The 27129-nt window shown below is 51.2% G+C and overlaps 2 protein-coding genes across 5 annotated transcripts; one reads left to right on the plus strand and one right to left on the minus strand.

Moving 5' to 3' along the window:
• Window positions 1-1203: 1203 nt before the first annotated feature.
• PXMP4 (peroxisomal membrane protein 4) lies at window positions 1204-5150 on the minus strand. Its single transcript, XM_052790132.1, has 4 exons — window positions 4931-5150; window positions 4440-4502; window positions 3650-3848; window positions 1204-2695 (listed from the first exon to the last, which is right to left on the minus strand). Exons 1-4 carry the CDS (start codon window positions 5125-5127, stop codon window positions 2432-2434), a joined length of 723 nt encoding a protein of 240 aa, XP_052646092.1. The 5' UTR covers window positions 5128-5150; the 3' UTR covers window positions 1204-2431.
• A 488-nt stretch (window positions 5151-5638) lies between these two features.
• On the plus strand, window positions 5639-26923 carry ZNF341 (zinc finger protein 341). 4 transcript variants are annotated; one of them, XM_052790113.1, is made up of 16 exons: window positions 5692-5757; window positions 8135-8247; window positions 10146-10256; window positions 11417-11604; window positions 12738-12890; window positions 13550-13789; window positions 14989-15184; window positions 16428-16512; window positions 17583-17773; window positions 18744-18937; window positions 19774-19982; window positions 21425-21521; window positions 23123-23255; window positions 23666-23777; window positions 24553-24623; window positions 25821-26923. In XM_052790113.1, exons 3-16 carry the CDS (start codon window positions 10148-10150, stop codon window positions 26333-26335), a joined length of 2493 nt encoding a protein of 830 aa, XP_052646073.1. In that variant the 5' UTR covers window positions 5692-5757; window positions 8135-8247; window positions 10146-10147; the 3' UTR covers window positions 26336-26923. The 4 variants fall into 4 exon arrangements, with proteins under 4 accessions (XP_052646065.1, XP_052646073.1, XP_052646056.1 ...); XM_052790105.1 differs by lacking the exon at window positions 8135-8247 and having other exon boundaries at window positions 5639-5757; XM_052790096.1 differs by lacking the exons at window positions 5692-5757; window positions 8135-8247 and having other exon boundaries at window positions 9422-10256.
• Window positions 26924-27129: the final 206 nt, after the last annotated feature.

A 27129-nucleotide genomic window follows, 5' to 3' on the forward strand; every position in this document is an offset into this window, starting at 1 on the left:
ATTTTGCCTCTAAAGGAATCACAAACCTTTCTCAGAGAAAAGAATGCCAGCTATAAATTAAAAAGGTTAAAAACTTCTTACAGACACACAGCTCACATAACCAGCCTGCACCATCTTTTGCTACAATAATTATACACGGTCAAGGATTTGTGAATCTAATAGTGTTAGGGAGAAATTCTCAAGCCATAGCTGTCAGATTGTGGAAGGGTTTTCTGAAATCCCACTAAAGCTTGCAGGCATTCAGCAATATTAGCAGAATACTAACATTCTTACTTGGAACAATATTGAGGACTGCTTCAGATATCCAGCAGTGGTGCAAATAATGATACGATGTTTATAAAGCAATCAGACCTCACCTGTAGCTTCAGTATTTTTTCTGTACTTGAATCTTTAAGCTTATCTCCACCAAGCAAAATATTTAACCACGAAGAAACAAACCTAATTCCTAACTTCTATAGCTTTCCTGGGGTCTATCTGATTAAATACTGATCGGTGTTCAAATTCAAGCGTTAAGTACAGACTGTAATAGCAGGTGAAGTTAAATGGTAAAGGTACCACAGATAGTTATTATGGCAAAGCAGTATCTTGGTGTTTGGGCACCAAACATGAGTAAGTCATGGATTTGCATGGCATGAGTGCAACGAAGCTTCTGTCTCTATACTGTAAGATCTCACAGTGAATGTAGTTGGACTCGCTCTTAGATTCAGTTCGAGAGCCAGAAGACTTTACTCCTACTCCACCTGAGCCACTCAGGATGCAATTCAATCCCAAACATTCCAGCACCAGACAGACTATGGGGAGGGGAACATTTCACTCTCCCTCTTGCTGACAGACAGTGGAGAAATAAAGAGCAAAGCAGCGCTCAGAATATGTGTAGTAGTAGTAAAAGAGCTTAGGAGGACAAGGAAAAATTACTTAAGAAATTGAGAATTTTTTTCTGCTCAGAAGCTACCTGAACTTAAATGTACTGTTTCAGTCATACCATTGAATATGACAAATTGCTAGAGCCTGGAGGATAAAGAGACTGCAAAAGACAATGAAGAACAGCATCAGCAGGATTATGAAATTACATGGTCAGGTCAGGATGGAAAAGCAGATGGGTACAGGAAGAGCAAACAAAACAGTCCTGACTGACCCAAAAGGGAACGGTTAGCACAGGGAACTTAACGACTCTCTTGCAAATATCACCACATAAAACCAGTGTGTCAGGAATTATTTTAATGTACATCATTCAGTGAATGGTATAGTGTTATAAGGCAGTGTAAGTGCTTTGCACTGTTAACAGTTTGAATTTATTAATTTTAAACCAGTTTTTGTTCTCAGCTATCTAGTCAATCTTCTGTTAAAGCCCAGTGTGTGCCGCACTGCATCTGGGGCTCAGCAGTGTATTTTTAAGAGGAAGATTTGCTCATATATTCATCTGCAGCCTCAACCTGGCTCAGCAACAAGCCTGCACAAACTACAGGTACATTTAAGTTTGAATACAGCTAACAAATGCCACTGCTGTGGAGGGTAGATTCTGGACCCAAGAGAAACCCATGTGCTTATCTTCCACCAAAATAAAAGTGCTTGTTAAAAGCGTTGCTCGCTTCTACATATAAAGTACCCAGTGTGATATCTGAGGGCGTGCAATGTGCCTCAGCCTGTTTTCAAAGGAGTCTAAGTTGCGTAACTGTTTTTGGTATTTAGTTCAAGCAGCTTTTAAAAGCTTTACAAATAAGTGTAAAATAATTCCAGGGTATTAATTAGTGCACTCTGCAGAGGGACAGATTCAGCCCAAGTGCATGAAAGAAACTGAACAAAAATAGTCCTTCCACGCCTGACTTAGCAGGCTCATACCAGACAATCTTAACAGTTTTATTCTCAAACATCTTATTGTCTCCCCGAGGGAAAACTGCAGAGGAACTCTCTTAAGGAGCACACAACTGTTCTTGTAATAGTTTAAACAAGATTTCCAGTCAGCTACAGAAATCAAGAAATTATGTCCCTGCTTTCAGATCTGAGCAGGTCCCCCACTCCCATCACACCCGAGCGAGCACAGCAGCACAGAAAAATGCTTCTGTCTTGCGAGCATGCAGACTATCCCCAGAACATTTTTCATCATTAGACATACTCTCCATTTACCATCAGGCTGTTGTTTTGTAAGTACATTTACTGTCTTCAAACACAAAAACCCCTAAAAGCCATACTTGCAGGGAAAATAAGGCCTCCTTTTTTAAAAAGACTGCAACAAGTTTCCGTGGAGTATTTACTTGCTCTAAACAGAGCCCAGAGAAGACTAATTAGAACATTTTGGCCAGGACACAAGAGGCAACTCTGCCTGACAGATGTTAATTTAAAAAAACATCACCAGTCAAGAGCAATAGAATAACCTTTTCTCTTCGCTGCTGGAAGGTACCATCCCATTCAAAGGTGTTTTACAATGAACCACCTACTTGCTGTCTGTTCTTTTGTTATAAATGAGAAAGTCAGAAATGTCATGCCATACATTACTATCGTCATATAGGTAGGTCATGGAGGACTGCAGAGAAGGCTGCAGAGTTTGCCGGTGGTATTCAAAGAGCCAGAGAACTGTCCCCCATATCAGAGCAGCGACAAGCGGAAAGGGATCCTGCTTTGGCTGTGGGACATAGCCCTTTTCCACTGCCAGCCGAGACAAGCCGAACAGGATACGAGAAAGCAGGTACATAATGATCTGCATGAAGAGAAAACCCAAAGAACATTACGTCAATAACCTGACTAGATACACTAGCCAGGTTAAGTGATTGAGAAACAATAAGCCAGGCAAGAGGGGCAGAAACAATTTACCCAACTGAAAAGCAAACAGGTTGTAGGTTCACATATCAAGCAGTCTTTATAAATGGAGATGTTTGTGTCTTCCCTACATCCTCAAACTCCTACTTCTCTGCTGGTGCTCTGATTTAGGACAAGTTACGCTTCATGCAACACATCTTTGCAGTTGCACAACTTTTGTCTTTGCTCAGTTAATGCTAGTCACAGAACAGCCCTGCTAACCTGCCAATCAGATAAAAACTCGGTAGTCTGGACACATCCTAAAACCAGACTGAAGGTATGTTCTTGCAGGGCATTGCACAACACCACTTTTGATTAATCTGCATCTGTGTGTGTTACTGACTGATTAATCTGTGACCATGTTAACAACCAGCTTTAAATCAAACATCCCCTGAGCAGCTTTTGTCAGGTTAACCAGTTAAGTGTAGCTCAGTAACCGATTGTGCTCTACACTCACAACATTCAAGCTAAAGGGTTTAACCTTGCGAGTAAGCAGAGTAGGAGCGCACAGTCAGTTACCACAGCTCAGATGACAGGTGGGGTAAACAAATGGCTTTGGATTGTGTGACTGCCTGCCTGCCTGCCTTCCTAGGTATACGAGTGCAGCTCTGGAGGTAAACCTGGGCTTTTAGCACTCAAACTGCACACACCGTTCACGAAGGCGCACAACCACCTCTAGAACTTGAGTGCAGAGCAGCCAAAACAAGAACTTGTGCAAAGAGGAATATGGTAAAAGAGTAATGCTACATGGTAAGAACCACCAGAAACATGCCAGGCTATACCAACCACTTCCTGGCACATGATCATCCAACTGTCGGGCTTTTTTGTCATGGAAACTTTTAAAGAACGCATTTACCTGGCTGTTGATGGGATTGTTCTCACCGAACACTAGCCAACCCCCAATGCAGGCTGCAAAGAAAGAATGAAACGGAATTTTTTTCCCCTGTAGTCGGGACTGCAACGCCATCAGCCCCTTGTAGGTGGACACAAAATACGCCAAGTTCCGGGAATGAGTGTACGTAGCCTGAGCAATCGATTTCAATTTCTCTCTTAAACTGAAGAAAAGAAACAGACAATTAGCAGAGCAAAAAGGCAGGACCACGGCAGTCACTCAGCCTGGATGCTACGCCCCTCTGGCCTGCCCATCTAGACGGATAGCTGGGGCACCCCACGGGACATCTTGTGAGGGAAGAGAAATCCCTTCACCTCTGGCTCACTCGTCAGAATACAGCTCTACTTAGGCTGCAGACTGTGCTTCTGCCTAATTCTATGACTAGTCAAGCAGCCTTTTTTTTTAATTTTTTGCCTAAGTGCAAACCTCTGGCACAAGCAGGGAAAGCCACAACGCGCACTGCTATAGTTTGGCTTCCCTCATTTGAACAGAGAGCAGAGTGCTGCTGTTTGCATCTGGTAACCTCTCCTCTGCCCACTGGTTCTCATCAGCCGTTCTATGAGTGGTTGACCCCCATGACTGTGTATATTTGTGTATGCATATGAGTTGTCCTGCTTAGCTCTCAGAACAACAGGCTATGAACATGGCTCACATATCCTTCTGCTCTTTAAGCCCTCTGGTAACACGAAAAATTGAATGCTTGAATGAAAGCGCTCTAAGCAGTAATGCAGAAATACAGAACTAGGGTTCATACCTTCCGCTCTTGAATAGGAAAGTCATCACCAGGGCATGTGGGGCACGAATTTTTGCTCCATAACTGCAAAAGCAAATAGATATTGCAGAGTTTTTGTAGTATAATATGTAATGATTGTATTTCTATTCTACTGATAACCAAAAGATGCTACTTAAGCAACTACATCTTACTTGTAAGTCAGCCCAGTAGCAGCAGCACACCAAACCAGAAGGAGCCCAGGCCACAGGCTTACGGGAACACACACCCCAATAAGCCAGGCTCAAAGGGGACCCCAAAACCAGTTAAAACCCCACCTACGGGTGAGGGGGAGGGAAACGCCTCTCCCGAACCTCCACCACAACAGCCCCGGCCTCCTTACAGGCAAGGAGGACACACGGCGGCCTTCCCGCGGCTCTCGGGGCGACTGGGCCCCGAGGGAACCGAGACAGCACCCACCCCCGCCCCGGGCCCGGCGCCCCCTCCCTCCCCTCAGCTGCCCCCGCCGCACTTACACGGCCCCGTTGCGGAAGCCCTTGAGGACGGCGAGCGCGGCGCGGTAGCGGTGCTGCTGCAGGAGGGCGTTAGCGGCGCGGAGTAGGGCACGGAGCGCGTCCCCGCCGCCGGCCATGGCGGACCTCCCGCCGGGACCGGCCCGCGCCGCCGACAGCGAGCACACTTCCGGGGGCGGGACCCCGCCCGCCGCACGCATAGGCTCACCCTGCCGTCCATCGGCGCTCTTGGCCAACAGGCGGCGCCACCTTAACAGCTCATGGGTGGGGAGCGTCTGCCTTGCAGCCAATGGGGGGTGCCTGGAGCGTCCCGCCCATCCCCTCCCGCTGAGGGCGGCGGCGGGGCCCCGCTCGCCGCTGTCGGCCCCGCGGGGCGGCCCGGCCCGGCCCGGGTCATGGGGCCGGGGGGCGCGGCCCTCCCGCGGCAGAGGCGCGGGGCGGGGGCTCCGCGGGCCCTCGCAGGCGCCGCGCCGGGAGCCCGACCGGGGCAGGTGCGGCCGCCGGGCCGCTCCCGCCCCTCTCGGCGGGGCCCGGCCTCCGCGGACCCGCGGGGCGCTGCTAGAGGCGCCGCTCCGCCGCGGCCCGAGTTAAACGCCAGACCCCCGCCGGGCCCGACCGCCGGCGCCGGGGTGTCACCGCCCAGAGCAGCGGGCCGGCCCCCGGGCCGCTCCCCGCCTCCCCCCCCGCCCTCCCCCCGCCCGCGCCCCGGCGCGGGCGGAGGGCGCCCCCTGGCGGCGAGCGCCGCCGCCGCTCCCGGTGCCCGCTCCGGCTGGCGGGTCGCGGCCGCCCCGGCTCCAAGATGGCGCAGGCGATCTTCGAGGCGCTGGAAGGTAACGGGGCCGCCGCGCCGGGCCCAGCCGGGCCGCGCCGGGCCGACAGCGGGGATGCGCCTCTCCTCGCTCCCCCCGCCCCCCCGCCCAGCGCCGCTGCCCCCGCCGCCGCGTGGGACGAGGGGCCGCGGCGGGGCCGCCCCGCGAGGCCTGGCCTGGCGGGCAGCGGGGGGCTGCCGGCAGCGTGGGGCCGTGCCCCGCTTCCCCCCCGCCCCCCGCCCCTCTCCTGGCGGGCGGCGCGCACCGGCGCGGCCCCGGGGCAGGCGGGCGGCGCGAGCGGCCCCGCGCGGCGGCGGGGGCGGGGCGGGACCGCAGCGGGCATCCCCCGCCGGCAGCCCGGGGCTCGCCTCGCCGTCCCCGGCGGCACCCCTGTCGCCTCCCGTCCCGTCCCCCCCCTCCGGGCCCTGTGCCACCCCCTCCCTGTGCGTCGGGGCATCCCCGCACCGCCCATCCCGGTGCCCTGTGCACCGGGCAGCCCCCGTTAGCCCCGTGCCCCGGGGCGCCCCGTCGCGCCCCTGCCCCTGCGCTGGGCCCCCCCGGGCCTCCCCGTCGCCCCCCTGCCCCTGTGCCCTGCACGTTGGGGCACTCCCATCGCCCCCGCCTCTGTGTCCGGCAGACGGGATCACCAGTCCCCAGGGCAGCCCCGTCGCTCGTGTGCCCCTCGCCCTCCCGTCGCTCCCCGTCCTTGTGCCCAGCACGCTGGGACACCGCCGTGCAGGTGGGCACCCTCGTGTCCTGCATGCGGGGGTTCCCCGTCCTCCCCACACACTGGCGCTCACGCTGCCGGCCCCACCGATGTGCCGTGCTCCCCGCCTGCCCTGGGGGTGGTCCCCGGGTGGGTGCTGGCCCCTGCCTGTGTGTGTTAGCTTGGGGGGTCCGTGCTTACAGCCAGGGCATCGCCCGGCTCCTGTCCGCCGTACCTGCGAGCGGGTCGCACTCGCATTCATCTCAGTTTAGCACCGGGACACGGTGTGTTACAGGCAGGTGCCATCCGAGGGGCACTCTTGGATGTGCTAAGCTGTGGCAGGCTGACACGGAGCTCAGGGTCAGCTCATTTGGAGGAAAACTGCTTCACAAGGCATTTATTTCCTAAATTGGCTCACACGTGTATTTTCCTTTACGTGGGGGGATGCCACTGACTGGAAGGCCTTGCATCGGGATCGTCACCCTATACTTTGCAAACAGCACCTGCGATCACAGCAGCAGAAAGAGGAGCAAAGAAGAAATATTTCTCTCTATTTTGTCAGGTTACTTGGTGCATTTGACAGCACTCAGTGTATAATCAGGTTCCCTATTTGCTCTTTGTGTCAGCTCCTCATTGTGTGGGTTTCCTCGCAGAATTCAGGAGAGCAAAACATTTTAGCAAATTAAGAAAAAAGCGTGGGTTTTTTTTTTTAGGCCCACAACAGTTGGCAGCTTTTAGTAGCTGAGCTTGTTTGTTTTGTCTTGTTGATTCGATTACAAGTCTATGGTGACTTGGCATTCGTGTGCGGTGCTGAGAGCAGCTGTGTTCTCAGCGGGTGCTGTGGGGCAGAGGTGCATTTTCGCCTGTCACTAAAGCACCTGGTGCTTGTGTCAGCAGAAAAAACTCAATGCATGAAATTCAGGGCATGAGGGAAAAGTAGCACCGGGGTAAAATGGACAGTCTTATTTCATCTTTAACTGAGAGAAATTTGAAAGGGGGAAAAAAAAGTACAAATCAGTAGTCTTGTACTTTTATCCTGGCTTCCCCAAATCACCTTGTTTTTGTCAGGCTCTGGGGAAGGCCTGCTGCCATCAGGAGAGAAGAGATGGCTTTTTTCTTAGGTTTCATGACTGTGAAGAACGTCCTGCAGACCGGTGCCAGCTGTAATCAGTGCAGGATCGATCCAAAGCTTTCTCCTGGAGTCTGTGGATGGCCGCAAATGGCATCCGTGTAACCAAGTAACTCTGCCTGCTTGTTTTCATGGGTTACTAAACCTTGAACTTTGTGATTTCCCTCTGTGTTAAGTGTGGTGGTGTGCGTTTACCCTGTGAAACTGCAGGGAGCCTGTGGGCATTTGCGCAAATTGCCAAATGAAAGAAGCGCTGACTATTTCTGTTGTCCCGAGCCACTTTTCTCTGGCAGAAGGCTGAATGCAACACCGACAAATGTTGCTGCATCGTTGTCGCCTGTCTTCAGGTCTTGGCCTCTCCTCAAGCTTCTCCCTGCTAGAGGGATCGAGGCAATCATCTGGCTTTTTTACTTGGAAGATCTGGCTACGCGTCAGAAGGAAACCCAGTTGTCCAGTGCTGGGCACATCAAGAGTGGCATTTTTGATGCAAACGGTTCTTAATTCTCCCCATAATATACTTAGCCTGAATTTTTGATCCCCCTTTTTCTTTTGTATCCTGCTAGCTTACTTCTGCTGAAGAAGGGCTGCTCCATTTCACTCTTTGGTTTGGATGTGCCTACAAGAGCCTGCAGCGCTGTCTTTGCAGTTGACCAGGAGGTTATTTGTACAAGAGGGGGTATATTTTAAAGCAGGGCTTTGGTCGGTGTGAGAAGATCCACCCAGGAGTGCTCCAGTGGCATTCTGCCAGCAGGGCTGTCCTGCAGGGCTGGTTGTAGCTCTGCGGAAGGGAACGCTTGCAGAACTGGACCTGCAGCTTTGCTGTGCCTCCTGTGATTTATGTGAAAGGGTTCCCATAGGCATGGTGGTAATTTTATGGTAGTGTGTGAAGTAGTGTGATCTGCTGCTTTCCAGTAGCTGCTTGTGCCCTATGCTCCCCAGCAGCTGAAGAACGGTGCTCTCCTCTCTCCCAGGGGCATGTGCAGTGTTTGCAACCTCTTCTTGGTGAAATGATGAAAAAGGTGTTCACAGAGTCTTAATGTTACTTGCTTCACACTGGAGATGCAGGAGAAATGAGTATTTAGGATATCTTTAAAATGCCATGGATTATATGGGTACTCCCCATCAGGAAGGTAACATCCCAGTTGTCCAGGAGAAATTTTAAAATTACAAGAGGAACTTGCAATGCTGGTTGCTTCTGCTGCACTGAACTGCTGCACAGTTCCTTTATGCTGTGAACTGTTATGGCGTTTCACTGTCCTTCCTGGTGCTGTTTGTTGAGCGACCTCTCGTTGGGAACTATCCTTACCTCACTGCTTGGAAATGATCAGACTGAAAGATTTTCTTTTTACTGTTGCACATAATTCTGAGTTCAGAGCTTTACAGTTTTGTTTTGCAAAGATCTTGAATAAAAGTGAAAAGCAACCTAAGAACCCCCCACCTTTCTTTTCTCCCTTAATCCACAAGGTATAACATACAACTCTGGCATGCCATTTGTTTTATTCGTGGGTTCCTTGTCATAAAGGAGCGGTAGGGAGGAGTGCATAAAAATCACCCCGTTTTCCTATTTTTTTTCCATAGCCAGATTGTTCTATGTGTCTTTACATCTGATTTATAAAAAGAAAGAGTGTGTTGGGCTTAATCCACCGGTTGCATGCTGCTGGCTAGGTTGTCTCCCTCAATAAGCAGTCCCCATCTCCTGTATTTATCTGGAATATTTTAGAACATTTTAGCTGTTGCAAAAAATATTTGTGCCAAAGCAAGTGAGACGGTTCTGACAACAAATCTGGCTGGGTGTGTGTGCTCTTATGGAGTCCGGAGGGAAATGGAAATAAAAGAGACCAACCGGCAGCTTTTGCTTGAGAGGAGCCTGTGGAGGACCACAGTTCTGGGAGTTGGGGGAGCCACGGTCCTGCTCTCCCACATGTCCCAAAACCTGGGTGGCAGCTGGTGGCTGAGTGGACCGCCCCCCCCCCCCCCCAGCATCTCTCCCAGGAAACCACGCTTAATATTTCCTTCTTAAAGCTATAGCTAAATTCTCCTGTAGTTCATAGACCTGTGTCTGATCAGATCTGGGAATGCTTGTCTTGAAAACAGGGAGGCATTTCTAACAGTGCTGCTGAGACACAGCTGCTGCATACCAAGGATTTTGTCTTCACTGAGCTCAGTGCTTGTCTGTGCTGTGTCACGCTGTGTCCCAGGCAGATCCACCCAGGCTGTTACCCTGTCTGGCCCGTGACATCCCAAATATCTACTTCTTAGCTCTTTTCATACCCACTGTTTGTAAGCGTCCTTCCTCTCTGCAGCAAATGCCTGAAACCAAGCCTTCTTGGCTTTCCTTGCCCTTCTTCTCTTTTCTTCTTGTACCAAAGGAGTGTATGGAGACAGGTGGGAGTGTTGCTTTAGTATGACAGTTAATGCTATGGAGTAGAGGGGGATGAGAAGGTGAGAGTGGCTGTGTGGGAGAAGACAGCAGCAGCCAGCGAGCGGCTTCCCTCCACGACTCATGGGCGAGCTCCCAGCACTCCATGTTTGGGCTGTGCTCAATTTACCATCCATGCTTGTGTCTCCTTTCAGGAATGGATAATCAGACGGTGCTGGCTGTGCAGTCCTTACTAGATGGTCAAGGAGGTGTGACGGATCCATCTGCTCAAAATGTCAACTCCTCCACCGCCATCCAGTCGATGGGTGAGTCCTGGTAGGACTGGGAGAGAGAGAAGGGGGACAGGAGGGCTGCACGTCTCTTCCTACAGCATGTACTTATGATTATTGGAACACCTGGGACAACAGCTGTACGTGTAGGGTACTGCTGTGAATGTTGTGAGCCCTCAGCAGGACTAGGCAGAGCAGGAGGAAGGGGGCAAGTGCCCAAGTGAGCAGAGGTGGTTTTGGAGATGGTGGTGACAATAGACTTGACCATGCGTTTCCAATAAAGGCATGAAGGGAAGGAGCAGGTGCTGTCCCTGCCACTAGTGCTTGTTACTGTTCACATTTTTTATTTAATGAGCCATTCCTTATCCTCTGGGGATGTACAACTACTCCAGTCATTGAGTATCTCGTCTGTGTGAACGAATATGGGAACCAGTCATTTATGTGCACATGAACACTCATAGTGCTTGACTAGGACTCGCTGGGTGGATACCGAGTTATCCCCTGGAGGAGTTATAGTCTGTGTCCCCAGAAATGTTCTGCTTCAGGCTGTGAATCAGACAGGAGGTACAGCCTTGTGAGTCCAACTGGATCAAGTGCAAAATGGTGTGTGCTTGTGTTGTTTGCTAACGCTGCAAATTTCATCTAGGACATGGTAACTGTGTTGTCTTCTTTCTGCTTCTAACATCAAGCAGAGGCACCAAAGACCAGCAGTCTTGCGGGGCGGGTGGCTTTCGGACACAAGCTGCCATTGACTCTGTGCTCTGATCCAAGTTATTTCCCTTCCTTTGTGCAACCTGAGTAATAAAATCTGCCTCAGCCAGCATAACGCAGGTGCTTTGGAAGAAGCTGTTTTGACTAAAAGCAGAGGGTGCTACAAGAGCAAGGCTGGGTTGGTTCTTCACGTCTTGGGGATGAGAAAACAGACGACAGGATTCAGGTTATGACAGGAAGATGGCAGGTTTCGTTTATGGGAGCAGGGCTGAGATGGGCTCAATCACATCAGTTGGCTTTAGGGATAGCTTGGGATTGGTGCAGAGGGACAGTTTGGCCCTTGCAGCTGATCTCTCATGATGATGATGTCCTTGAGGTGCTAAGATCCAGAAGGCGTCTGTTTTCCTGTGGCTGTGGTTGTTAGGTGTAGCACTGGGGAATGCAGAAGAAAGCCTGGAGCAGTGATCTGGTCCTCTTAATTGCAGATGATGAAGATGTGTTCCTCTGTGGGAAGTGTAAGAAGCAGTTCAACTCACTGCCTGCCTTCATGACCCACAAGAGAGAGCAGTGCCAGGGAAATGCCCCTTCTCTTTCCACGGTCTCACTGGCCACCAACAGTGTGTACACCCCCTCCATCACATCGGTGCAGCAGGCTCCAAGCGCCAGCCGGCAGGTACTGTGCTGCAGGCAGAGGCTCTACTGCTCTGTCGCGATGGTTTTGGGAGTGGGGGGGACCTCTGGGTGATGCTTTTAGATCCAGTGGTGCCTCATGACTGACCTCTTTGCTAGGAGGCTCAGTTCTGGTCCTGTTGGCTTTTGACCTCATGGATAAAGCTGTCTGGTCCTCTGCAGTGAGGTGTCCTCCAGCACGAGTGTCTGATAGCCCTTTTTTCAGGACAGGAGGGGTTTCATATTGTCTGTGCTACAGCCAGACTTTGGTTCTACTGAAGAGCCCCACTGTCACAGGCTGGAAGGCTGGCCATGTGCCTGGGTGCACGCTGCACAGTGCTCAGGGTGAAATGGCTCTTGCTGTCCCCTGGACTGTGGTCTGGCTCTTGGGCAGAAGAGGAGGGCAATGTCTGGCAGCTTCATCCCTGCATCCCTCCTCTCAGTTTTCTGCAAACAAGCCCATATAATGTGGTGTGACGAGCATTAAGGGAATATCCTCTCTGGAGTAAGTCTCCTTCCCAACAGACTCGGGAGCGAGTCCCTTGTACATGACATGTACTGTGCCTGCAATCATGATGGTTTCTGAAGTGCTTTCAAACCAACTGTTTTTTTCAAGCTAACGTAGCGTCAGTGGATGGTGCTGCCCAGGGCTGCAAACATGGGTTGTTTCCACCCAGAAAATGGGACAGCCTCCCTCCTCTCCTATAATCCGACTCCAGTCTGAAGAGATGAGCCTGACGTTCACCATCTGCAGCCAGAGCAACCTCCCTCACTTCTCCACCTTCCCTAGCTGGGGAAAGCACCCAGGAAAGGCCTGAACCTGTCTGTAACCAGTTTGTCCTGCAGATCTTGTTTAATAAACCTTGATTTGAATTGTAGCCAGTGGCCACTTTCTCCGAGTCACTGTGATATTTTTTACCTCCTTTTCTGAAGAACTTTTCTGGAGCTGCCTTATTGTTATGGCAGAAACTGCCAAGGACTCAGCAGGAAGCTGAGAGTAGATAATTACTGTGGCTCATCTGCTGACCAGAGGCTGTGAAAGCAGAGACTCTGAGGTTCAGTAAAAAGCAGTGTAATTGTTTTTTGTTTATTGTTTTGTCCTGTTGGTGGTCCACAATGCATCCTTTTTCCTTTCAGCAAATTTCTACATACATCACTGTTCCCCCATCACCTTTGATTCAGACCCTGGTGCAGGGGAACATCTTAGTCAGCGATGAGGTACTGATGTCGGCCATGTCTGCTTTTACATCCTTGGACCAGCCCATGCCAACGGTGCAGCCCCCGGCACAGGTAAGGGGCACGTTTGGGCCAGGGGAGTCCCGCTGCATGGGGCCGTGCTTGCACAGCAGGAGAGTCCTGTTGATCAATCAGACTCTAGAGATCTGCTTCGAGGCTGAATCCTGGGCACCACCCCAATGTGACAGCCAGGCTTGGGAAGGGGCGAAAGATAAATGACAGAATAGCTCCAGGGCCTGCTCTCTCCTGGTGTCCTTGGTGCTGGATGCTCAAATCTTTGTAATGTGATCTCTCCAGCTTTTTGTTGAGCCCCTGTATAATGGTTGGCTTCCAGAGCCCTTGTCAGTTTGCTCCATGGATCCCTCTCCTCCTGGAATGGTTGTTTTGGGCTCTCCCCGGGGCTGGCCAGACTGTGTGTACTCCCCATGCTCTGAAAATGTTCTTTGTAACCAGAAGGATTAAAAGCTTTAAAAACAAAGCAAGAAAAGCAGTGGGGCTCGAGCGCTTGGGTTTTGGAGGAGACAATGTCTACTGGCAGGTCACACCAAGCCTCTGCAAGCCAGCACAGTCTGGTCCAACCTGGCAGTTGGACAGTGCTGCATTCTGTCAAGACATCATTGCTGTTCCTGCAGGTGCCATTTTGAATTGGGATTGGCAGCTCATCACTGCTGCATTTTCAACATCTTGTCTGTCTCTCCCTGTTCTGGTTTTAGAGCAGCTTGAGTATGCACGCTGGGGCTGGCTATCTCTCTCAGCCCCCCCCGCCTCCGCCTCCCCCGCCACCACCGCCTCCTCAGCCTCCACCACCTCCCCCGCCGAGCATGGGGGCTCCGGGGCAGCCCAGTGCTGGCAGCAGCGGGGTGGTCGAAGTGTACAGCACACCTGCTCCTATGGCAGCAAACAGCACGGTGGAGATCCAGACGCTGGGGATGCAGCCCTATCCGCCCATGGAGGTAAGGCCAGGGGCTGACTGCAGGGGCTCTGTCCTCCTGGGCCTCTTCTAACAAGCAAGACTGCTCGGGAGTCACCTGGACTAGATATGCAGAGTTAGAGTCTGGGAAGATATGTTAGGTTATTTGACAATGATTGTTTCCTCTGGGAGAAGGTGCTGAACAGAAGAATATCAGCAAGAAGATGAGGATTCTGAGAGCAAGAGAAACAGTTAAGAGGGACGGGAGGACTTGGCTGGCACAGGCTTAGGAGACCTGAATGTCTGCTGTGGTTGAGGGATACCTGCAGGAGTTGGGAGTGAAAGGGAACTGAAGTGAGGGGCTCACCTCCCAGAGAGGTACAGAGCACTGCGCTGCACACTGCAGGCTCAAGTGGAGAGAAGAATTCAGTCTAAATATCAATGAGCTTGACAAGGCAACTTTTCCTAAAGGGAGGCACAGGCAGGGGTGGATTTACGGGTGGGTCAGCTGTTTGCAGCCTCCAGGTTAGCATTGCCATTCACAACAGAAACTACTGGGTGTGATAGATTTGTTGGCCTTATCTTTGTAGCTAGCATCTGATCTGGAAGTGCCAGTGGTCAGAAACAGACAGGGATGTTGGATACTTAGCGCTCTGTGCTAATTTATCAGAGCGGGCAACAGAAATGCCCTGAAACCATATCACCCCAGGCTGATGCCTCTTTTTCTCTAAGCATCCTTTTCTAATATTGGTGCTGACGTAAACGGCTGTGCTTTGCCACCTGGAGTTTTCTTGTGCTTTCCTTCCCTTCTGCAGTCCTGCCAGGGCAGGCAGCAGTGCCTGGAGATCCCAGCCTTCAGGGTTGGTGTGAACCCACAGGGTCAGTGGTGATTGTTCTGGCAACCTGCTCTGGAGGGATAAGAAACTCTTCTAGGCATAAGACAATAAATGAGGGACTAGACGGCCCCTTCAAAGTGTTTCTTTGCTGTCCTGTTCCTGCTGTAATAACTGCTGGATACTTTGTGATGTTCAGCAGGAGAGTTTCACACTGCGCAGGGTGTTAGTTTTAGTTAGAGAGACGTTGTTGGACTGGTGAACCAGAAATTTGATCCAGTTTGGCAGGAGGCAGAAAACTCAGCCAGGCAATAGCCTGGTGTGGGAAGTGTTGCTGGAGATGGAGGTTAGGGCACAGTATAACTCTGTGTAGCAAACCTGTTTCCATTGATAAATTGCACTGTTGCAGGTACCGAGCCAGTGTGTGGAAAGTCCTGTGTACCCTTCTCCTCCTGTGTACAGCCCTGGGAAGCAGGGGTTCAAGCCCAAGAGCACCAGCACTCCCACACCTTTGACCAGTGCAGGAGGAGGCAGTGTGGTTGGTTTTGATTCCACCTCTGCTGCCAAAAGTCGGCGCTGCAAAAGTGAGAGTGGGCTGCAGGAAGGTAAGTGTCCTTATAGCATTTGTCCTGCACTAACCTGTAGGCCACCGTGCTTATCCTGTAGTGGACTGTTGAGCCATGGGCTCTCCAGGCTCTGTGGGGTGGCACTGGCTGTGCATGCAGCTCCAGAGGAGGAACATGATGCCCTGCACAAAGCTATCAAGAGCATGTGAAAGTGTGGACGTGCTTCATGTCTGTCACCTCTGAGTGCACGTGAAAGGACTGTCACTGTGCTACTGCATGGGCGAGCTTGTGCTAAATCTCTGCAGCTACATGCTTATTGGATCACACCTGAAATGGGGATATCCTGCAAAGTAAGGTGTTAGAGCTTGGTCCGTTCTAACCCAAGGAAGACTGCCCAGCTACAAGGCCAGTGGGCTAGATGTGGCCTGGCCCTGAAGACTCTCTTCTCAAGGGCCCAGCTGACTGGTCCCTGCCATGTGTTTCAATGCCTGTAAAGAAAACAGCCTGTCCCCAGGTGAGGCAGGACAGGGGCATGCCCCATTACAGGATGGAGGAGTGTCAGATTCTCTGCTGGCTGAGCCTGCCCATTGCTAGTGTGATGCAAGCACACCTAGCTCAGTGACAAGGGAGGTCCCAGGCGTGAGGTGGCGGAAAGCCACATGGCCTTCCTCCCCAGGAAGGTTGGGCCTCTGGAGTTACAACCATACAGATGCTGGGGTTTGAGGTTACTTGCAGAAGTGTGAATGATCGTGCAGGCTGCAGGTCTTAGTCCAGAATTTCTTAGAGCCGCCCACAGTTCTGCTGTTTTCCATTGGTTTATACCCCATCATAGTAGATAGAAGATGTGACTGACTGAACTTCTGGATGGGAGAAATATGCATGTGCTCTGGCTGATGGCTGACCTTGGTGAGTGCATAGGAGAGAGACAGAACTGGGGCCCTTCTCACTAATCCTGTGTCTTTTCCCAATGCCCAACATGCCTTTAAAGTAGGTGCTTTGTAGCACAGCTGGAAGGGTCCCTGGAGTGGTTAAATGCCTGAAGGGGGTGCCCTGTCCCCTCCACTGCTACTCTCCTCAGTACTTCTAGAGTTAGCTCAGGCTACGTTAAATATATGTTTGTGCCCATAACCTCTCCCCAGACTGGCCAGGCAGATCTTATCCTTCCATAAGCCCTTTATTCTTGGTCCTGAATAGACATGTCTTAGGTTGAGGGCCCTGTGGCACAGGGGGGATAGGGCTGTGCCACATGATCTCATTCATGTGTGTGCTCTCGCTCTTTCAGGCAAACCCAAGTCCCCCAAGCTGAAATGCACTTACTGCGACAAGGCCTTTACCAAGAACTTTGACCTGCAGCAGCACATCAGAAGGTAACAGTGGTGCTAACCCAGACACCGCAGAGTGGCTAGGGTGGAGGTGGGCACAGCTCTACTGAGGGAGTCTGCACAGTCCAGTAGACCTTGCGTTTGTCATGTCCCAGAATCTGTGCTGCGCTGGGAGGTGATCCTTCATCCCCCCTCACTCCAGGACACTTTCTCCCCAGTGGCTGGGGTGAAGGCTGCATTATGGGTGTAATGTTCTTGCTGATTATGGGCTGGGACTGGAGACTTCTTTTCCTCGCTGATGAGACTTTGAAAGCCAAATCTGTTGTCACCTGATCACTGGAGCAGCAGCATCTCCACTGCTTGCCTCTGCCTTTTCCTCTACTCTCCCTCCCTAGCAAGCTGCAGCCTTCATGTTTGCTGGTGTTAGCAAACCATAAGCCAAGCTCAGTGCCTACATAGGGAGCTGTTAGAAGAGAGCTTTTCTTTGGCAGGAGGCAGCTGAAATCTTCAGAGTTTTTCCCAGCAGAGTCTGCCAGACTCAGGACAGATGAGAAGGAACAAGTGGTGGTTTTGCTTCCCTTCCCGGTCTGGACTCTTCACATGACGTACTCCATGTGTTAGAGTCCACTCTTTCTCCTGAAGCAGAAGGGCAGAGTAGAAAGGCCTTTCTGCTGTGGACAGGGGAGAGCACATTCAGGGAGATCAGGGGACTGCAAGCTAGAAGAGATGTGCATGCAGGGGAGGGAGGGGTGACAGGGAAGAAAAGGGTTGTACCCCTGAGAACGTGATGGAGTCCCTAAGGTCCGTGCAGAGACCCCAACAGTGAGTGCCCTGATGTTGCTGCAGAGCTGTTTCCCTCTCCCACTTCTTCCTTTGATCCTTTGATCCCTTGTTGCGAGTATTTTTTTCTGTGCACCAGGCTTGTTTCCCCAGGCCTCTCACAATCCACTTACTCTGGTTAATCAGGTCTCAAAGCCCTTGTTTGGCTGGCCCAGGTGCTGATCTGCCAAGCAGAGTGCCTAGTGCAGTCCTGCAGCAGCCACCGCACGACGGTCCATGCCTGAGGGCTGCCTTCTCTCTCTGCCGGCTGCTGATATGGTGCCTTCTGCCTTCAGTCACACAGGCGAGAAGCCCTTCCAGTGCATTGTATGTGGTCGAGCCTTTGCCCAGAAGTCCAATGTGAAGAAGCACATGCAAACCCATAAAGTGTGGCCTCCAGGGCTGGGGTGCACTATCTCCCGCAACTCCATCACAGTGCAGGTCATGGCCTTGAATCCCAACCAGCCAGAGGACGAGGAGAACACAGGTTTGCTGCCTGGGGATGGCATGTGCATGGGGCAGAGCAGTGATGTGAGGAGTCTGCACGTTCCTGCACCTCCACACAGGGAGGGAGGGGAGACAGGAGCTGTGTATGCTGTTTGCATTCCTCCTGTGGGGCTTAGCAGCACACACTAGAGAGGCGAGTTGCATTTGCTCGACTCCAGCTGGCAGGTGCATCCTTTCGTACCCCCAGACGCAGTGGATTCAGGTGCTGGTGGAGATAGTGGCTCCAAACTGTGCCAGTATGTGCATGCAGGCAGGGTGAGGTGTCTTCCCCCTTCTCACTCCCTGGCAGGTGCAGCTTTGGCAGTGCATGAGCCACACTTGACAGCTCTGGTCTAGTGGCCAGACAAGTGGTTTAGCATAGCCCAGTGCTCTGGCTTGTTCACAATGTGCAAGTCATGCCTGGGCTGGGTCTGGCCCCAGCAGCCAACTGAAAATACTTGAGGCAGAGAAGAGCTCCTTGCTGGCAGACGGTGTCTGGATACCTTTTCTGCTGGTGGCCTCAGTCCTGGTAGGAGGGGAGGAAACGCAGTGACAATGTCATGTCTAGGACAAGGCCCCACTGGAGCTGCTCTTTGCAGATATCATGGACTGTGAGCTACTGGCTGGATCTTACCTCCCGTCTCTTGCCAGAGATGGGAGTAAATCTGGGTCCAGTTCGCTGGCAGAGGCCTGTTCTGCTGACTGCTCCACAGAGCACAATTACGTCCCTGGAAAAAGAGGATGGGTTAAAGAGAGGAAGATGTAGTCAGAACCCTTAATAATCTGTAGACAAATGTAAAACTACCCTGTTAGAGAGTAAGATTCATCTGATATAAAGAATCTGTCTTTGAAAGGAAGGAAGAGCCTGGACCCAGAGCCAGGCCTGGTGTCTCTTGGCAGCATGGTGCTTGCAGAGCAGCTTTCAGAGCTGTCTCGTGGTATGCTGTGACTTTCTCTCTCCCTTTCTTCAGGTTTGACTCAGCCCTCAAGGAACCCTGCACCACCACCCCAAGACATGAGCCCCTTGGACGAGAGTGAGGCAGGCAAACTGGAAGCCAAGCAGGTTGTCTTGATCGATAGCTCTTACCAGTGCCAGTTCTGCCCCAGCAAATTCAACACCTATTTCCAGCTCAAATCGCACATGACACAGCACAAGAATGAGCAGGTAGGGACAGAGGGTGCCCTGTGTTGGTGGTGAGATTGGGATGGGCTTCATATAGTGCACCAGCTCTCAGGGTCTGTCCTGAGTCTCTTGCTTTGTAAAGCTGCCAGTGCTTACTGTGCAGCTCGGCTCTCTGCATGTCTGGGTTGCAGCTGTGTGGTCTGGGTGGCTTTGAAAAGCTCTGCTGCCTCCACCCTGCTGAGTGAGAAGTCAGCTGAGCAGATTTGGGTGGCTAGAGAAGAAGCAAAGAAGCAAAGTCCAAAGTTTTCAGTGTAGGTGGCAGCTCTCAGGTCATGGAACAGTCACCGCTGGGGTGTTGTGGTCTCACCCACTTGAGTGGTTTCAGGTGCTTACACCAACACCCCTTTCTCCCCCCTTCTTTCTTAGGGGAGTGCCCTGACAATCCGTGTTTGCAGAACATTCGACTCCTAGCAGGTTCTGCCGTTGTCTTCACCCGGAGCTGCTGGCCACATATTGATGCTGAGCTGCTCTGCACTGTTCTTTAAAGACCCTTCCTCTGAGGAAGGCAGCAGAGGAAGGGGATGTTTTACCGCCACATTGTGTCCTGCTGCAGGGCAGGGTTTCACTGCTGTGCCCTGACTGAGCGCTGATGTGGCTGTGGGCATGGTGGGATGCTCTGGGAACCACAGTGCTGCTTTGTTCATTAAATCAGCTCAGCTGTTCTCCAGCACAGTGGGTCAAGGGGCAGTGGTCCCTTTCTGTAAATTACCCAATGGCAACGATTTCGAAAAAGGGAGGCTACTCTGTCTGTTGGCAGAGGATTTTCCCTGTTTGTTTCTATGGTGTGCCACTGAAGTTGCTCTCCCTTCTTCTCCCAGGTGTACAAATGTGTGGTGAAGACCTGTGCTCAGACCTTCCAGAAGCTGGAGTCCTTCCTTGAGCACATCAAGAGCCACCAGGAGGAGCTGAGTTATCGCTGCCACCTCTGCAGCAAGGACTTCCCCTCCCTGTATGAGCTGGGCGTTCACCAGTACTCCCACAGCCTGCTGCCCCAGCACAGCCCCAAGAAGGACGTGGCCGTGTACAAGTACAGTAGCAATCGGTGCTCACAAGGCTTGTAGGAGTGGGTGGGTGCAGAGTGTGTTTGGCTGAGAGTGGTGGGGACGTTAGAGGGAAGAGGGGGCCGTGTGTTCAGCAGCCGCGATTCTTTTGGGCACCCAGGTGGCAAATGGGGGACCCCTCCACCAGGGTGCTAAGGCCAAGCACTTTGAATGCAAGGAACCTTTTGGAAAGACAGTGAAAGGCTGGGATCAGTTATGTGGGAAGATCCCATTACTGCAAGTCCTCTTATCACCAGTCAAGAGTGAGATGGGCACAGCTGAACCTGTGCTGGGCTGGGTCAGAGACCCAAGGAAGCCCCTTCCCAGCCTGTTTTCTGCAATTCTTAAACACCTGCAGCAAAGGGAGCGTGGGTTGTAGAAGCTGTTCCCAGAAAAAGTCTCCTATCCCTTTGCTGCAAAAGGATCTATTACCCGGGAAAGCCTTTCTACTAGTGTAGAGGGAAAGGGTGAGGAGTTCCACGAAGAGCTCTCTGGAGCTTTTGAAATACCTGTAGGGACATAGAGGAATAGTAGGAAGCCCAGAAGATACTGAAGTCACCTAGGAGCTTCATGGAATAAGTATCTGCTACTTCTTGCATATAGACCATGATTTCTAGTTATCCTTGCACTGTGGAGCTTCATCCTACAGCTTGCTAGTGGGGATCTTTGAGATCAGAGCTCTGCTTGTGTCTGAGGAGGTTTTAGTCTAATCTAAGGAAAAAGGGTTTCACAGCAGATTACACGGTGTGAGTGCCTCTGTATTCACTGTTGATGGTGCATGTCCCCATTGCCCATTATCAGTCAGCTTTGGCAGAGGTCTCTGGCAGAAATACTGCCAGGATATGTGAGAACAGGTGAGTTACGTGGAGAGGGCCTAGGTGGTTTCAGAGAGGTGGCGGTGTAAGCCGAAGCTTTGTAAGACACAGGAGACCCCACGTGGAAGCGTATCACCTTGTGACTGCCCCAGCCATGGGTAACACTGCTGTTATGCTGTGACCCCCCTCTCAGCTCTTTCACTGGGAGCTGCTGTCTTTGTGCAATGAAGATGGAAGGAGGTGTTTTAAGTAAGGTGAAGTCCTTACTTAGGGCTTGTCTCCATGAGGAAGGAATTGTGGAATATGTGCTCAGACTCCCGTGGGAGTCTGTGTGGAAGAGCGCTAGCAATTTAAAGGCTTCTCCACCCAGTTTTCCAGCATCTCCTCCTCCTGAAGGATGCTAAGTGTGAGTGTGATCTGGCTATGTGGGTTGCTGAGGTTTCAGAGCACCTGGGTGGTGGTGTTAGTGTCTGTACCAAACTGACCCTACCAAAAATCAACTGGGAAGGTGGCTGGTGAATGGGCTGGGCAGTCCTGCCTGGGTTCTGCCTGCGGTGTGGGGTTTGCTGGCGGTAGCCTTGTTCACAGGCTCTGTCCTTTCTCTCTGCATTCAGATGTGTGAAGTGTGTAAATAAGTACTCCACCCCGGAAGCCCTGGAGCACCATCTGCAGACAGCAACGCACAACTTTCCCTGCCCTCACTGCCAGAAGGTGGGTGGGTGACCGCTGCCTGAGCTGGTCCTGGACATGTAGCTAGGGCTCAGGGGGATGGGAACCCTCGGCTCCCTTTCCTCTCCCTTCCTACCTCAGTACGGACTGGCAGGCTCGTGAGGTGCTTTTTGGAGAGACAGATGTGATTGCACTCCTGGCCTCCAGCTCTCTGGCCTCTCCATGCAGAGTACATTCCTCCCCGCAAGTGCTGGCTTTTCTCCTGGGTCCCATTTGCTGAACAGAATTTGTCAGGGGAGCTCCCTTATTCCCATGACAGCACAGGACTGCATACCGGGCTGCTGTCCTTATTTCTTAAAAGCAAGCATACCAGGAGGAGCGAGGCTGGTTTTGGGAAATCCAGAAAGTGGCGGCAGTGCCTTTGACCCACCATGCCTGGCTACCTATGGCTGGAAGGGTTGGGCATGGAAAGCCCTGGGTCCTGTGGGAGCTTGTACACCTCCATTGCTGTCCTCATCTCCTGTTGCAACAATGTCTCTGGGTTCCCCCTCATTCCTCTCTTTTGGATGAGTGCTCTGTGTCCTTGGTAAAGAGAAACCTGTTTGAGTGATGTGACTGGGACTGGAATGATGCCCGAGTAGGTTTTGGCTGGAAATACTCTCTTCAGCACAGCCCCTGAAGGGGTTTGAGGGGCAGAATTTTGTGGGGTTTGAATTCTAATAAATTATTTTTTGAAATCCAGACTAAAATTTGGACCCTTGCTCCTCTGTTTGTAGCAAAGGAAATGAAAATCCTGCAGTGGGGGCAGGGACAATCTCAAAGGAGTGACCACTCTGTACTGAGGTAGCTCAGGAAGGGGAAACGCACTCCTGCCATGGTTAGTAACCCATCTTTCTTTACCTGTCTTCTCTCCACTTCCCCCACCAGGTGACAGATGCCCTTCTGAGTCTGGGTGGGACTTTCAGCACGCAGCATAGGGGTTTGAAAGTCCATTATCTGCAACCGTATTTTTTACTTCTCTTTGTATTCTTACTAATATTGCTGTTTTCTGGAGATGCGAGAGCACAGTCCTGGGTACAGAACTCCTGGCTCTCCTGTCCTCCCCTCAGATTTGTGCTTGAAGCATGCTCGTTAGGAATTCACTTAACTTGGATATTTCCAGTATCCCCATTAGCAAAAGGAACCATTCATACTGGCTTTATAAAGACCATGAATGGGAGCCTTTGGTAACAGATTATTGGGAAACACAATCTGAAGTTAACACTGTGGGAAGGTGGTAACTTGCCCAGCCTGTCCTACCGCTGGCTTTGGTGGGAGTCTGGACATCCATCTGGGGTGCTGGTCCTCAGCAGTATGGTGTTACAAAATTTAGCAGCAAGGTTTAAGCTTATGTTTTTCTTAAGGATAAGAAGGTTTTGGGTTTTGTTTGGGTTTTTTTGTTTTTTATTTTGTTGTGTTTTGTTTTTTAAAGCTCTATCTGTATTTTCCTTGTACAAAACTGTAGGTTTTCTCAGTGCGTCCTTTCTGAGAAAGCAGTCACCATGAGCTGCTTCTGCTTTCTATACAGCCTCCCATGCCCGTGCAGGCTCAGTGATGTCCCTTGTGTGCTGCTGGCTCTTAGCCTTGTTTTTGTGCATTAACAGGTGTTCCCCTGCGAGAGGTACCTGCGCCGCCACATCCCTACGCATGGCGGGGGCAGCAAGTTCAAGTGCCAGATCTGCAAGAAGTTCTTTCGCCGGGAGCACTATCTCAAGCTGCACGCCCACATCCACTCGGGTATGGGTTTCCCTGGTACCGCAGTGCTCGTTATCTCTGTATCACAGTCCTAGCTGCATGCTGTAATGCCCTGGCTGTTTTCCTGATAACCAGAGTAACAGAGTTGAGTGTACGAGTCATTTGTAGTAACATGGGTTCAGGAGATGTATGGTTTTGGTTCAGCCTCAGTACTGCACCAATTAGAAGTGGGACACAGAGGTGGCTTCACCACTGCCTGCAGTTGCAGAAGCTAAGGAAGCTGGCCCTGGAGAGCAGGAGCAGTGCACAGTGTGGATTGTATTCATCCATTTGCCCATCAGGGAGGGCAGGGAAGCTTGGGGAAGTTTGTAGAGAAGCAGAGTGGCACAGCTGCCATAGTGAATCCTGTGTGACTGGACTCTCTCTGACTCTTGGTCTCTTTTTTTATCCAGGTGAAAAGCCCTTTAAGTGCTCAGTGTGTGATGCAGCTTTCAATCGGAAAGACAAACTCAAGCGACATATGCTGATCCATGAGCCTTTTAAGAAATATAAATGTCCCTTCTCGTACGTAGTGTGTCTCCAGTGTGGCAGCATGTCTTAATGGGGTTGGGATGGGGTTTGGGATGGAACAAATGTCTCTTGCAGGTACCCTAGGGTGCCAATCCACTGCTGCTTGGGGAGGTAGGAATGCTGCATGCTGTTGACCTGGGAACCTAGAAGTCCCAGTTCTTTGTCATTGTCTTCCTGTGGGGCCACATCATTTCATCTCAGTTCATCAAGCCCTGTAAAATAATGCCTGCCTACATGGGAGGCTTGGTGGGGTTGCACCTGGGGACCACTAGGGAAGAGAAGGAGTATTATTTGACCACAAAGCACAAGGCTGCCTGAATGATGGGCTCTCCTGGATTGCTATGTCTTGAAAAGCACTTGGCAACATAGGAGCTAATGTATGAGCCAGGGAAACCCAGGTTTATAAGGTACATTCCTAAATCCATGGCACAGCCATGGGCCTTCTGAGATAGCCAAGACTGACTGATTTCTCCCTGCTCCAACCACCTTGTAGCTCCTTCCAAAGTATTTGTCTCCAGCCGGGATCTTGAACCTGCTGCTTTTAGGAGCATTCATAGTGAGACACAGGCCATGTGTAATCTCGCAGGTGCCACGTGTCCCTGTAGCACCCTGTTTATTTCTTGCCCCTCTCCAGAAGGGCTGAAATAGTGGAGCTCCTACTGTGACTGCACCCAGGGACCTGGGTTGTGAATCTCTATGGTCCAGGATCCGTTTATACATCGATCCTCAGCTGATTCATGCTGCTCACCAGCTTTTGTTGTTCTTACAGAAGCCACACAGGCTGCAATAAAGAGTTCAACAGGCCTGACAAGCTGAAGGCTCACATACTGTCCCATTCGGGTAAGTGCAGCTCTGCCCATACTGCCAGTGGTTGGGAATGAAGTGGCTGGGATTTGCTGTGGTGCTGCAGGAGCATGTTACAGAAGCAGTAAGCCTGAGAAACAGGAGATAGCAAACTGTGAAAGTGCTTCTGCTTTATATCCCCAGAAGCGCAGGATGTTCCGTACAGGTCCTTTCCCTGTGGTGTCCCTCCACCCACTGCTCAGCTAACACAGCTACTGTGTAGTTTTCTGTGGGAGAATTTTCTACCGAGTGTGATACAGTGTTTCCCAGATACAGACCTAAATTCTTAATATCATTTATTAGCTTTAGATTTTTTTTATCTCTGTTGATGCAAGCCTGGTAAGTGAGCTTGCGTTTACAGCTGTGTCTAAGCTTTGGGCTGTTTTATAAGGCAATATAAATCTGTAGGCAGGGCCTGCTGGCAAGATGCAGAAGCAGAGCTGGATTATTCAGTGTGTTTGCTATCAAATGAATATCCAGAGTGCTCTGACCACTCCTTCCCAAAATGAGATCTTTTGGGATTTGATTCCATTCTCTCTGTGTTCCAAAACCAATGCTACCACTCCTAATAAAGGCAAATAATTTATTCCCATGCCCTAGGGAGTGTTCTGACTTTTCTCTCGGGGTAAAAATGAAAATCTTTTCTCGTGCCTGTCATGTCCAAAGCCCTGCAGAGTGCCATCAGATGGGACTGTGCTGACAGTGCAATGGATGGTTTGTTTCAGACTGTACATCCCCATACTTGGGAGAAAAAAAAAAGAAGTTAAATTTTTTTACTTACCAAATACACTTTAAAAACACCAGAGTTTAACACTTTTGCATTTTCATCACAACTACCTGACATTTTTTTCTGGTGATATTTTAATCCTCTTATTTGAGGCAAGAACTATTGTTTTAGCCCGTCCTAAACAGACATTCAAGGTGTAGGTGCTCACCCTTTTCTTGCAAATTTGCCTGGCACAATGTCTCTTTAGACCATGGGGTTTTTGGTTTGTTTTAATTAGCAAGCTGTAAAAGAATGGGGCTTCTTGGGTAGGGAGGTGGCTGTTTCATGCTTTTATTGGGGAACCATCTCCTTGGAAGAGGAGATGAAGCTGTCATGCACTCCCTCGGTGCGGTGCAGATTTTCCTGAAGATCTGCATTGAGATGCAGGGTCTCTAACTGAGCTCTCTCTCCTCCGATGCTCTGTGCAGGGATGAAGATCCACAAGTGCCAGTACTGTAACAAGTCCTTCAGCCGACGAGCCCACATGATAGAGCATCAGCGCTCGCACACCGGCAACTACAAATACCGCTGCCCCACCTGCAGCAAAGGCTTCACGCGCCACAAGTACATGAAGGACCACAAGTGCCGGCTGGGCTCGCCCAAGGACAAAGACCTGCAGCTCAGGAAGCCCCAGAAGAAGCGGGTGGTGCGGGGGCGCAAGGCAGGCCTTTCCCTCCCCAACCAGCTGGGTCTGGCAGAGCTGAAGGACAGTGCCACTGGGGAAAGCCTGCCCGAAGGTGGCCCTAACAAAGAACCGTTCCAGGAGTCAGACGCAGTCCTGTCCATCGTGGTTGGTGGGGCGGGAGCTGCTGACTCGGACCTTGTCGTTCCTGGGCAGCCCAACAGCATTGCATCGAATTTGGCCCTGGCAGAACTGCAGACTGCCTCGGATGGCCCCTGCACCATGCTGGCTGTCCCTGTTTACATCCAAACGACAGAGTGATAACGTGTACAGCCACTGTGTGGCTGAGGGCTGCTGCTGGGCCTGTCAGACTTGGTGCTGAAATTTATCCCAGTTGAAGAGACCAAAGCTCTTGTGGGGAGGTAGATGGATATGGGAGAGAATGGCTTTCATCTCCACTTGTTCTTCCCGTCCTTGGGCAGAGGACTGCTTGGAAGCCACCGATGGCTACAAGGCACTGAGGAGACTGGCTCCATTATTTCTTGTCCCTCTGCATCACTGGTCAGCCTAGGGCAAGAAGGACTAAGATCCCTGAATCAGGGTAAGAAGAAGGAGCATGCAAATTTGCAACAAACAGAGCTGCTGCAATCAGGTGGCTTTGCAAATCACAGCCTGTCCCATCTGTGGTTTTTCTGGCCTAAAAGCTGTATTGCCCAGTATTTGGGTGGCCTTTCTGAGAGCAAACAATTGATCCTTCCTAGTGGAAGCAAGTTCATCCTGAGATCCTTTGGGAACACTGTTCAGAAATACCCTGATAGACTTATCTCTGGTATCTTTCTCCTCTCTGTCTCTATCAGTAGAAAGATAACCTTGTCTGTACTACATGTGTTATAAACACCATGGACCTCATGTGCCGTGTGGATTTGGTGGGTGGGAGCATGTGCGTGTGTTTGCTCTTCTCTCTGGTTGGTATTCTCTCCACAGTGTTTGTTCTTTTCATGGTTTTTCTCCATATCCAAGGATCTCCGAGTGCCTTAGACATCAATGAGTCAATCCTTGTGACAGCTAAACATGACACATTCTGTGTACAGCGGCGGAGACTAAGGCCTGGGTGA

This window comes from Harpia harpyja, chromosome 1, assembly GCF_026419915.1.
Source record: "Harpia harpyja isolate bHarHar1 chromosome 1, bHarHar1 primary haplotype, whole genome shotgun sequence".
In the NCBI taxonomy this organism is placed as follows: domain Eukaryota; kingdom Metazoa; phylum Chordata; class Aves; order Accipitriformes; family Accipitridae; genus Harpia; species Harpia harpyja.